This window comes from Pollicipes pollicipes, unplaced genomic scaffold, assembly GCF_011947565.3.
Source record: "Pollicipes pollicipes isolate AB1234 unplaced genomic scaffold, Ppol_2.1 Scaffold_3447;HRSCAF=4054_pilon_pilon_pilon, whole genome shotgun sequence".
Lineage (NCBI taxonomy): Eukaryota > Metazoa > Arthropoda > Thecostraca > Pollicipedomorpha > Pollicipedidae > Pollicipes > Pollicipes pollicipes.
The window spans coordinates 12,412,319-12,424,818 of NW_023596297.1; the positions used below are offsets into that span (position 1 = coordinate 12,412,319).

The 12,500-nt window shown below is 52.1% G+C and overlaps 2 protein-coding genes across 2 annotated transcripts in view; both read right to left on the reverse strand.

The window, feature by feature from the left end:
* Nucleotides 1-5,240, reverse strand: part of LOC119091646 (teneurin-a) — a 27,338-nt gene extending 22,098 nt beyond the window's left edge. Inside the window, exons 1-4 of the mRNA XM_037214457.1 lie at nt 5,230-5,240; nt 4,814-4,961; nt 4,679-4,771; nt 451-693 (exon numbers count right to left, since the gene is read on the reverse strand). Of these exons, the coding sequence (XP_037070352.1) occupies nt 451-693; nt 4,679-4,771; nt 4,814-4,961; nt 5,230-5,240 (495 nt within the window). The remainder of the gene's footprint in view (nt 1-450; nt 694-4,678; nt 4,772-4,813; nt 4,962-5,229) is intronic.
* LOC119091648 (teneurin-a) overlaps nt 4,872-12,500 on the reverse strand; it is a 68,480-nt gene continuing 60,851 nt past the window's right edge. The window contains exons 15-17 of the mRNA XM_037214458.1: nt 9,681-9,707; nt 8,693-8,811; nt 4,872-4,961 (exon numbers count right to left, since the gene is read on the reverse strand). Of these exons, the coding sequence (XP_037070353.1) occupies nt 8,715-8,811; nt 9,681-9,707 (124 nt within the window). The 3' untranslated portion in view covers nt 4,872-4,961; nt 8,693-8,714. The remainder of the gene's footprint in view (nt 4,962-8,692; nt 8,812-9,680; nt 9,708-12,500) is intronic.

Here is a 12,500-nt window from a genome sequence, read left to right on the forward strand (position 1 = left end):
GTTGTCGGCCGCGGCACGCGGCCGCCGATGCGTGACTCGAGCAAACGTCGGAGGCGGCCAGCGCGCCGCCGCCGCTAACGACCCTCTCCGCCGCCGCGGCCAGGTGCTAATGATTACTCCGCGCCTGGCCGGCCTGTCGCCGCTGAAAAACGGCTAACGACGCGGCGCGGGATGACGGGCTCTTCAAAGGGGCGTGCGGGCGGCTCCGATGACGCGTGTGGCGCGCCACCAGACGCCCCGCCCGGCGCCAGCAGTGGGGATGGGATTGGCGCCGAAAAACATGCTCGGCCGGGTGTGGATAAACCCACCTGCAGCGGTGGAGCAGTGTATCAGGCTAGGACAGAGGTTCCGAAAGGGAGAAAGAGTGCGCTTCTTGGGCAGCTTGCTGTGATTAAGACACTACGATCTCGTTCTTTGGGCTTTGAAATGTTCAGTGAACCCGGAAGTAACCTTTTGCTCGTAGACGTTCCGCTTGTTCCAGGAGTAGCTGTAGGTAATGTTGGGGTCGGACTCAAACGTCTTCGTGAAGACCGTGCCCTCGACGATGACCTTGAGGTGGACCAAGATCAGCGTTTCAGGCACCGGGTCGGAGGTCAGCCGGAGCAACAGCGTCGAGTGGTAGCCCGAGGCGTCCTGCGAGTTGTACACGAGGCGGAGGCCAGTGCCGGGAATTTCGATCGACTCCTGCAGTACCTGTGGGGAGACACGTAAGACACTGAGACACGGAGACACTGTACGGAGACACTGTACGCGTAAGACACCCGACAGGACACGGCACCGTGTTGGCTGTGTGGACAGCTGCCGTCAACGCGCCCCAAAGCTCCGTTTTCGAGTTTTACTCCAAAACGGAGACGTATCGTTATTACGGGCAGGGTTACGTTCTGACATTAAAACTAAGGTACCGATCCAAGGCCGTCCAGCACCAAAGTGGCACAAGATCTCATCAAGGTTCTATCATCTGGCGGTTCTAAAAGGTACGCAATAAATAATTATGTATCGCGGGACTGAAGGACGCAACAGCGTCATATCAATAAGCAGTTAGAGAAGGTTTTACTCCCAGAAAATTCCTACTTTTTCGGCAACTGGGACACGCCGCTCCCGACGCAATCACTAATGGGGAGCCGTGATTGCAGAGCTCTGGTATGCTGTAGAGTGTTGTTCATGTCCATGGTTATGTTGCTGGAAGGACCTCGGCGCTGAATAACGCGTCGGCATCCAAATCGCTCTGGTTGATTTGAAAGGCGCTTTACCGTCAAAAAAGGTCATTCATCGGCGCACCTAATTTGTCCGAATACATACAACACGTGGTAGCATTATTTTACTATGACCATGAGCCCTTCATTTTCGAGATAAGAGTACGAAAGAGAGCGTTTTCATCGGAAGGAGTCAGGCAAGCATCCGTCATATCCGGGAACGTCACAGGGCACCGTCACCGCCGGGTTTTGACTCCCAGCCATCTTGTTTCTCTAGAAGGCAGAATTAAACCAATTTCCTGTTGTGGTCGCGCAAATTGCGCCGAATTAGTCGCCGTGGCTGCAGTCAGCAAATATCCACCCGAGCAAACAAGGGACTGTAGCTATAATTACAGTCAGGGATGGCCGGATAGGGGTATTCGCCGCCAGCTCCGCTCGTACAAGATGGGCTGGCGCGACTCTCAGTGCGGAAAACAAAAAATGTCGGTGCCAGCCCCCGTAATAGGAATACGGCGGTGATCTGGATTGAAAATGAGCCTCCTGCATGGCTTGGGTTAGCTTGCTAGATTGAAGAACATATTGGCGGAGAGTGACGATTTTTTGATTGGATTTAACATGAATACGAATCAAAATATTGAATCAAATGAATCGGAAGCAGTACTCTGATAACGGACTACACCATACTAAATCACTGCGTGTATTTCAACCTTATGAGACCCAAGTGATGTACGGCATGACCCAGTGAGACCCAGTGATGTACAGCGAAATCATGAGGGTTTAAGCCTGAATATTCTTCTATCTACAGAACAAGCGCATTGACAAAGCCATAAGCGATTGTCGTGTAGTGAAGTGTCCTGTAATGACCGCAGTATTTTTAATTTAATTATCGGTTAGTATCCTCGCGCTCTGCTCTGCTTCATTTGTAACATTATCATTCCCAAACCGCAAGCGTTGCTCGATCCCAACTTTCTATACCGACTTAGATCGGTGTCATTTCGTCAGTTCGTATTCTGTATCAAGAACATGTGACGCAAGACCTTCGACGATCTCAGCGGGACAGTGCCGTCGGCAATATCTTGCAAGGCGGCAACGCGGTTCACAAGCTGCTCAGCACAACGTCAAATTTTGATCGCTGGGAATAGACAAGTCAAAAGAGAACATACATGAAAACGGCTCATAGTTCTTTTTCAGCCTTTAGGCCATCAGGAATTGGACCAGCAGCTGGTGGGTTTATTTAAATTATTTCACGCCTGACCGCAGTCAATTAACGCCAGGCCCGCGACCGGCGGCGTTGCACATTGAAGACGCTAGAAGACAAAAAGTTGAATTGGTCGGTTAAATAATCCAACCATCACCAGCATGTGAGTAAGTGATGCCAACTGAGCACGGAATCGGCACCGGTTGACGCAGTAGCTAACATTCTGAGTCCTTACTTGATGGCAACAACTGCATTGGAGCAGCGCCCTTAAAATCTGCACTCATCACCTGCTGCAGCACAAACTCCGGCATCTGTACGTGCTCACGGCTATCTAAATCGAGCCGCCCGCTTCTGATTTGCTCAATGAGCTCGCATAACCATGAAATGGACGCCATCGTCTTCGGAGCGCGCTGTCAGCTGGCTGACGGCCGCTCGCAGCCAATGCAAAAACTACGCTGAGACGGCGTGTGATCGCCGTGTCGCGGTGATTTCATTCGGATATGTACGGGCATGTGACGACGTCATCAAGCGCCAAGAGCTGCTGCGGCAGGTGCTCCATATTATCTCGATGACTTACAGGACGCCTGAGCGGAAAGTGAGTCATGAGCCCCGACTTCCGCTGTACTCTGAGGACCAGTGCAGCCTGATGGTGCAACCTTTCCATCCGGCACTAAACATCGCTGCTGATCGACTGACTCAGCCGACAGAAGTATATCATTCCCAAGATCTGCATGTATATATAAATATATATATATATATATATATATATATATATATATATATATATATATACAACAAACAGCCAACGGAGGAAAGATCAGTTTAGTGGTTTTGTGAACAAGTGGACATCAGGTGAACATCAAGATGTCTAATGTCAAGATGTCAAGACAAGCGGACACCACCGATGCCTGGCCAACTGCATCTATGTTATGTGGGTTGATCTTGCACTGCATGAGTGTGGTGCATGGCATCGTGCCTATCAAACATATTTTTGTTTGCTTTCCTTTTTCTTAAAGCCGGACGTCTTAAGCCGGTTCAGGTAACACTTATCTCCTACCAGGCTCCCGCAGGCCGTTAAAAATTACGACCTCCTCGCAGTGTCGTTAGATAGCCCGAGACCCCAAGCCCCCTCGATCTACACGGGTGACCCGATCCACTTCACCGGCGGATGAGGCGACACGGGCCGTCTGGAGACCGATAGAGACGCCCAAGAGCTCACCGGACGACCCGACGCCGGCGCTGGCGGCCGTGACCCGGTCTTTGGGGTTACGGCGTGGAACGCGGCAGCCGGACAAAGAATCGCCTGCCCTGCCCGTCCACCCGCCCCGGGGCGAAAACGGCAGGCGGGCCGAGGGTCACCGGCCCACCCTCCCGTCCACCGGCCCTGGGCGAAAACGGCAGGCAGGCCGAGGGTCACCGGCCCACCCTCCCGTCCACCCGCCCCGGGGCGAAAACGGCAGGGGACAGAAGGTCACCGGCCCACCTTCCCGTCCACCCGCCCCGGAGCAAACACGGCAGGGGACAGAGGGTCACCGGCCCACCCTCCCGTCCACCCGCCCCGGAGCAAACACGGCAGGGGGACAGGGGGTCCCCGGCCCACCCTCCCGTCCACTCGCCCCGGAGCAAACACGGCAGGGGACAGAGGGTCACCGGCCCACCCTCCCGTCCACCCGCCCCGGAGCAAACACAGCGGGGGCACAGAGGGTCTCCGGCCCACCCTCCCGTCCACCCGCCCCGGAGCGAACACGGCAGGCGGACTGAGGGTTGCCGGCCCACCCTCCCGCCCCGGGGAACACAGCAGGCGGACAGAGTCGCAAGCCCGCCCTCCCGTCCTTCCGCCCCGGAGCGAACACGGTAGGCAGACAGAAGGTCGCCAGCCCGTCTTCCCGTCCCGGGTGAACACGACAGGCGGACTGAGGGTCGCCGGGTGGGCGATCGAATGTCACCAGCTTAATATCCGGTAATCTGCTACACTAGGGGTCCTAACTAGCACAGGTGCTGGCAAACCTATCACCGAACATGGGCTGCGACAACTCCAGAGGAGATTTCCCGAAACACTTTAATATGGGGGAGGGGTTACGGAAAGACACTAGGATTTATAAATATATTGATGAGATACTTCATGTCTAGACACGAGAGGCCCGTTGCAGACAGGGATTTGCTGTTTGCTGATGACTAATGCAGCCGTTTGTTTTATCAGCTGAAGCGTCCCAACTGACTCGAGCCCTCGCGACCTCCCTTCTGACGCCAGCCCACGTGACAACTATCCCAGGGTCGTCCGACTGACCTGAGTCTCGGTCACCACAGCCACAGTCTCGGCGGCGTCGGTGGCCAGGTCGGGCTGCCACGTGTTGACGATGACCGGCCGGAGCAGGTGCGGCTGGTGGCGGGCGCAGGCGGCGGCCGGCGCCGGCTCCGTCGCCGCCGGCTCCGTGTCCAGCAGCATGGTGATGGGTTCGAGCACCACCAGCTGGTTCCAGGCGGCGGCCACAGCGCGGGTCATCGGCCGGAACGGCGCCCGCTGGAACTGCAGGTTCACCGCGCCGCCGCCGTTCACCATGAAGTCGAACCTGCCGGCCCAGACGGACGTCTGCGGCGGCCACGACCAGGGCCGGGACGCGTTGCGACGGCGGGGAGGAGAGGCGCGCTCCCGGATCTTTTGGGGCCCGCCGAGGACGGCAGATGCTCACCAGCGGGGTGAAACAACATGAAGCAACATTGAAGTTCAGGCTGGGAACTTCGCTGATTGATTTTAAATGGTTCCAGCGGTAGTGTTGGGTTCCAGGTACTTCTAAACCAGAACTTGCTGTTGACACGCTGTGCCGGGGTGTCGGATACCAATGCTCCATGTAGTCTATCCGCTCTTCAATCACCCTGAATCCTAGCTATAAGTGCCTGGAGGTGTGCTGTGGGCCGCTCAAATCAACCGGGCCTAATTAAGTCTGTGTCAACGGATCTCAGCCAACAGCCTCCCGCCTTCCAGGCCATCAGTAACAACGTCTCCGGCCTTTAGCCAGACGGAGCTGCGGATGGTTATGCGCGCGGCGTGCAACGCTACGACGCGGCCGACTCGCCCCAGGCCGATCCCTGTGGCCAGTTGCTAGCTGATCTGGCCGGTCGGCTCAAACTGGTTCCTCCGCCTGTCGTACACAAGCGCTAGTTCTGGGACCCGTACCCAAGCTGCTGAACGTTAGCCTGGAATCTTTCCCTAGACCACGAGGCCGCAGACGCTCAAGAAAACTGCCGATCACTATCGATGAACACCGATAAAGAAAGCCGGTGCCTAATTTTGTCAACGATGCTTCAGCGGCCGTGACTTGAAATTTACACCAGCTGCATAATGTTTGTATTATCCGAGTCGGAAATTAATTTACCAGCTTAAAGTTTATTTTACCCGGATTTCGGTATCAAAAAATGTGACAATGCAAACGTGAAGACCAGTCAGTCGTCAATCTAGCTAATGCGCTAACATCAGCCCACACGATGATCCGAGCATTAAGTAAGATCAGGCGTCATTAAAACATTCCATCAGCCAACAAGCATTCTGGGCTGGCGGGCATGAATAAAAATAATAAAAACAAAATGCAAGCACATTTTTTGCGGCTGATTTCGATGGTCACGGACAACATCGTTGATTCGGCCTCACTACACTTCTTTTGTATTCGCAAAGGGAATGATTCAAGATGTCCTGCGTAGAACTGTATAAAGTCTGGAGTTAAGTGGACAAGACGTAAGTTCACTGAGCAGCTTATGAGTCAGTCCAGGTTAAGCTGCGGACAGTAAGGTAGCTGGACCGGAAACAACAAGTGACCTTTCCCGCGGCGGCCAGACACGGAGTCCTGCCTGCTTTCAGTTGGTTGCTAACCGGGATTGCCAACACATGAGCGCCAGTAGACCAAACGCCTTCTTATTTTCGACTTTGTCACCATTTGCGTTTCATCGTGAACACGACCTGGACTGTTCGACGACGACGACGGCAACGACGACTAGATGGCAGAGAGCTTACTCAGGGAAGGCGACTCGTTGATGCAGTGGGCGAATGTCCTCTGCCCTGAGCTCATGGACTCACATCATGGAAGTGAGCTACTTTACATTTTTACCATGGCCCCACAATCAGCCTCATAGAGTTAATGAACATCAGCTTGTACACAACTGAACCTTTCGTCAATTAAGCGGTTACCTAAATTGAAGTGCAACAATGGCGCTGCCAACATGCCAGGTTTTCCATAATTTTCCAGAAAAATTCGCACGAATCTCTCCCGAAGGCTTTACATCTGATCTTAGGTCGGCAGTAACCAGCGTAAAGTCCTGGGAGTGGATGTCGTGAATGCAACATCTTCCGGCTGTTTCGCTCCTACTTTCTCTATTCACTTTTTAGACGACCAGATAAGGCAGCGTCGACAAATCGATGACGCCACGCCACAGGCTACCCAGTTACAAAGGGCGATGCTGTGCTCACTAGCCACACTCCGTTCTTCTACAGGGAAATGGGCGAAATGTTGTCGCCTACCCTCTGAGCTGAGCCGGTTCTCAGGAAATTTGAAACTTGACTTCAGGAAAATAGTTTTCCAACCACGCTTTCGGGAAATGTCAAATGAAGGGCGGTAATTTCTGAGACGTCTAGCGGTATATACAAAGGCAACCATCCATCAAAAGAGTTCCAATCCCCTTGAGACACCAATCCGGCTCCAAGCGCTTCAACCGAGGCTTAAATATCAGGCCGCGTGATTGGTAATTTGACGTATCGTTTCAGTCCAGATTCCGTTGAACGTTTGATTAATGGGCCTTCAGCAAAGCAGGTCGATGCCGCAATGACGACCATGCAGTCAAACCTCCAACCCGACCGCATTAACAGACGGCGCAACGAACTACGAATTGAGCATGGTGATATCGGGCAGCGCATTACAATTCGCTGCGTCCAAGCTCGCCTGCGTAATGGGCAGCTCGCCTGCCCGGGGCAGGAGCCGCGGGCAGTCGCACTGGCCTCACGTCCGAGCCTGGCCTCACGCACTGGCCGCACCGCTCCAGAAGCACGGGGCAAAACTGCGGCCTCCCGAGTCGCCCTGACCGGATGTGAGCTCAAAACCAAGTTTCAGACATGTTCGAGTAGAGTTTCGTGTACCGCCGGGGGCTTTTAAACTTTCCAGAGCCACGTAGTTCCGACCGAGACAATAAGATGGCGGGCCCTGCGCGTCCTGGCCGCCGACTCGAGCCCAGCTATTCAAATATTCTCGGACGTGGAGAGCGGCGCTGAATAATGCACGGCCCCGACAGCGAGGCGGCGCACGTCAAACTCTTTCGCACCACCCAGAGCCAGCCGCCGCGCCGGCAGACGAGCTCAAGAGGACGCTGTTTGGGGGCAATCCACGGGTCGAAGGGGTCATGGAGCGGCTAGTGTTTGGCCGACGTTTGGGCTATCTCTGAAACGACACGTTTCCCCGGCATCACGCGCGAGTCAACGACCAGAGCGAAGCTTGAAGCGAGCAAAGCGTTGATTGCTTGAGCTGCCTCGTTGTCACTTCTAGGTTGCGCTCGCCAACTGTCCAGAGACATTCTTGATTATGGTGTGCTGGTGGTAGGTACGTATGACCACTGATTTATGTACTATGTTACCATCACATTTAAATGGCTAAACTTGTGACACATCTAACCCAGATCTGCTATGACAAACACGCAGACAATCTGCCCGCGATGGTACACAACTGACACGTTAGTAGTCGTCCGGCCGAACTTCAGCTGTATGCCTGTCCGCACCCAGTGAATTATGAGAACAAACGACCGAGCCAGGCAACGGACGACCATTAATCAGCCACTCTAGTTCTAGATGAACGATAAGATGCATGTGACTTGCTGTGCGATGGGACAACAGACTCGTCATAAAGATGATAATTCCGAGAAATGAGTTCAAGCTGGCCCCGAAGATAACGCAGCATTCACATGCATCAGAAGGGAGATTGCATTCTCGTTGGCGCAGGAAAACTTATGCAGTTACGTTCGAAGTTATCTCATTTCCTACGCGTCGCAATGCGTTTTCAAATTGAAACGCGCGTCTTTAACGGCCTGACAATGCTATCGCGAGACCAGATGTGGAATTGCTTGTAATAGTACTGTTATGCCACAGCATTCACAATGCTCCGTATCTCCGAGATTCACCGCACCCCTCATACGTTATTACCATCCATCTTCCCGAATCCCGACTGTTATCACACAAACATCAAAAGGGTGAGAGCGTTCGTCCGACCCAGCGCGCGCCCGCTCCTGCCGCGGTGAGTTTGAGCTCACCACGAGCGCGGATACTCACCAGCCGTCCTTCCGGCTGAGTGTCAGGCCGAACCTGGTGTCCCTGTTGACACTGACACGGACGCCGGCGATGCCAGGCCTTGCGAGGACACCAGGCGGCCGCGAATGACCGAGACGCGCCTAGAAAGCCAGGTCGCCGTTAACACTGTGACATACGCCAGCTGGAGCTAAGCTGGGCGTACAACATTGGTGTACAGATCTCAAAGTTTGAGGGCGTCATATATTCTGCTATCGAACAGCTAAATTTTTCCAACTTAATGGACATACAGCGAGTCATCAAGAAATGCACCTTTGACAAGAAATATAGTTGATATCGTGCAAAAGTAGACTCTAACTATTTCATTGACCCAACACCTTCTGATGATCCGCATTGCATACCGTAAATGACTTCACAACAGATGGAACCAAATCATTGATCAAGGAAAATGCAAAAAAGCACGATAGCTCAATTAGTTGCAGCCATCAGTCAAACAGCATTTTTCCGTACTTGCAGGCATTATGCTTTCACAAATAAGCACTTTAGCAATGAGCCCATGAAACCTGGCAAAAACATGAGAGTTAGCCCTGAATTCATCACAAACCGACATCTCTGTCAAGCATAAACATATCACTGATACAGCACGTACAAGAATGTAAAGAATGAGTGGATGCTTCGATCCGTACGAACCGGATAAACGAGCCGCAGACGGACTTCAGGTCTCGAGGCCAGCGAACTCCGTCACATCAGAGGTGACATAACTGACAACATAACTGACACAGCGCTCACGCGCCGCTCCCAACTGCAAAAACTCCGAGCCTTTGACCTGCGATCTCGAGGCCGGGGCTCGGCGGCAGCGCCACCCGAGAGGAGCGGGGCGGCGCGCCGCTGGACTCGAGACCCGAGACCGCGCCGGCTACAGCGGCTGCGCCGACAGGCGGCGGAGAGCGGGGACAGGAGCTGGGCAGACCGGGACGGACAGCATTCGGGGCGGCGGGCGGACAGGACTTACCGCGGCTCGAACGCACTCCAGAATCGACTGCGTAAACAGATGGTCCAGGTCACAGAGGGGTCACGTGAGGTGGTCGCGAGGCGGGCCCACACAGGGAGACATGAGACGCGGACAGGACGCCACAACACGCGTCACCTTGTGGCTACACATAACAGGCAGCGGGCGGTGGTGTCCCGACCACGGGCGGGCGCCAGCGCTCCCAGGCGTGCATTAGCATGTACATGGACGTGGATGATGTAGTAGTAGGCAATTTACGCAAGTGACGCTTCACTTTAGACTGTCTTGTGAAGGTGCGAGCAAACATAACCCCGCAATTTGATCTGTAGATTTTACCGAAGGGGATTTGAGGGCAACAAAATTACCCGGAGAAAAAAGGCCATTCGGCACTGCTGCGAGATAGATTAAGATGGCCCTTCATATGTACGCAAGCATCAAAAACGCCTCAGGTTTATCCACTCAGCAAAGATGGGCAAACAGCGGCAAGGTTGCCCGAACCCGATTTTTGCAAAGCTGTTATTTTGTCCAGGTGAACCAGTGAGAAAATGCCAGGCTCTCCGAGCCTAGCAAATTAATTTGCGTACGTCAATTTCACAGATACCTGTAACGCGAATGACTGAGAAATGGAAACTGCAAGTGGAAGCCAATGCAATTCTCAACGTTAGCCTTCACATTTTAAAGCAGCGACCGAGAAACAAAACTCTAAGAGGGATAAGATGTGTTTGCTCGGCAAAGGTCTGCATTGTTCACTTAGTCTCAGCATTGCGATCTGTCCGGCTTTGGACAGAATCCTGCAAAACAGCGGACACCACCGCCCCATTGTGCCCGAAGCCAACTACTGCAAGGAACTGACATTACTGGCATTCAATTTCTCTTGTCAGCTGCAGCGCTGTTATGAGCTTTACCTTGACAAAGTAAACAAGAGAAACGGTGCAGTCAAGGCTGACAACAAAGAGAGCAGCTGCCAGCGCAATAAGGACAGAACAGAACTAGAGAAGAAAATATATAGCAAGCAACATTAGACAAGGACAGATACAGTGCATGACAGGAGAAGGATCCAAGGCTCTTCTCGGCGGTGAACTGCTCTACTGGTGATCTTGTCGTCTGTAGTTCTAAAGAGGGAAAGCACCTGCGTATGGCTGATAACACAAATGATGAAATTGCAAAACACCGGAAACATATTATCCCTTTCTAAAACAGACATCGTAATATGTCAGCTGCCAATATCATTGTAAATGCTTCAGATTTGTATTCATGAAGATAATTCGTTGAAATAAGCAGACAGTTTATTAGTGCCAGACAATAAAACTGCTATAAATGCGCCGCCAAAACAGTGGTGTAAATTTTTATACATCTTTTAAAGTAAAACATATCAAAGTGGTTTGCAGACGCATAAGGAGTCGTAAGCACAGCTTTGGTCTATCCTCTTAACTGAATGTCTTTTCGCCGCGATGAACTGAAGTCGGTGGTCAGCAGAACAAATTGAATAATTGAGGAAAAATCGCTTTTTATAGCTAATAACTTAATATTGATCTTTAGATGATTGTTAATAAATAAGTATGCGCCTATATCCGTGATAGCATAAGCTTCTTAATTTATTGTAAATGCACTCATTGACTGCACTGAGGTGTCCTTTTCAACTGTTCACATGACCAACGTAAACATGCCGAACATCATGTGAAATTTTTCGTGCGAGCGCTTGGTGGGGTTAAAGGAACACACGCTCCGGATTTCGGTAGTGTCTTCGAACCACACTAGGCAGATGCACCACATTTAGAGTGCTTGAGAAGTGGTCAGCCCAACACATCTGAAGGTAAGGGAGCCTTTGATATAAGATCAGGTCACCGCCTTATGACGTCACCAGAGATTGATTCCACGGGCGATGTTTTCCAATCTAGGACAGTGAACTATACAAGGTCAAACCCAATCATCATCAGAGGTGTTTACTGGTGTTGAACCAACGTGATCTGTTACCCCCACTTGTGGTAGATGAGGGTAACTGCCATGCTGTCACGTCAGTCACGTATAGCTAACGCGTGAGCTGAAAGAACGTAAAGCTATGTCCGATGAGCTGACCTAACATGAACTCGGCATGACCTTGACCTCACATGACCTAGTTTTGACTTTTGGTGGCATATCAGTATGGTTCGGGAGCACAAGAACGCGTCCCCGTGTCGGTGGCACGTACGGAACTTTGCAATTAATGTTGTGGGTGCTAGAGGCCCTCAAGTTGTTCAAAGATTGGACATTTTCAGGTATTTTGTGCAAATAACGGCACCCTCAAACATATGACGGCTGCTACTTAATGGTCCCCGGATGAAGTCGACCAGATTTCCGTTTCCATCCGAATTGTTATGATCAGACAATTAGATCCTGAGCTACTTGGACGGAAACCAGGACTCTGCATTGAGCCCCCCCCCCCCCCCCCTCCCTCCCCAAGCGGTCACATGTGGTGGAATATCCCACGCGTTGTGGGTTAAGCCAATATTGTAGATGTGTTACAGTAAACTTTATTGTGTAGGAAAATGTCGCAGTAATATTCTGTTGAATAGGGGCACGCCTTGTGTGCTATGGAGCACAAGCAATTGTTTAATCAGTTTATTAGGAACTATGACATGATGGGTTTGTAATGGGCTTCCGGGTTCCAAGGAGCGCAAAATATACCGTATCAAACAACAAAATACTGTTTTTTTCGCAGGCTGTCTAACCTGCGTTCCATTACATGTTATACAATTCAGCACAAAAGCGTGTTGAACTTTACATCGTTAGATCAGATGCCGCCATGTTGAATAGTACCAAGCGATCAAATCAGTGGCATGCCCT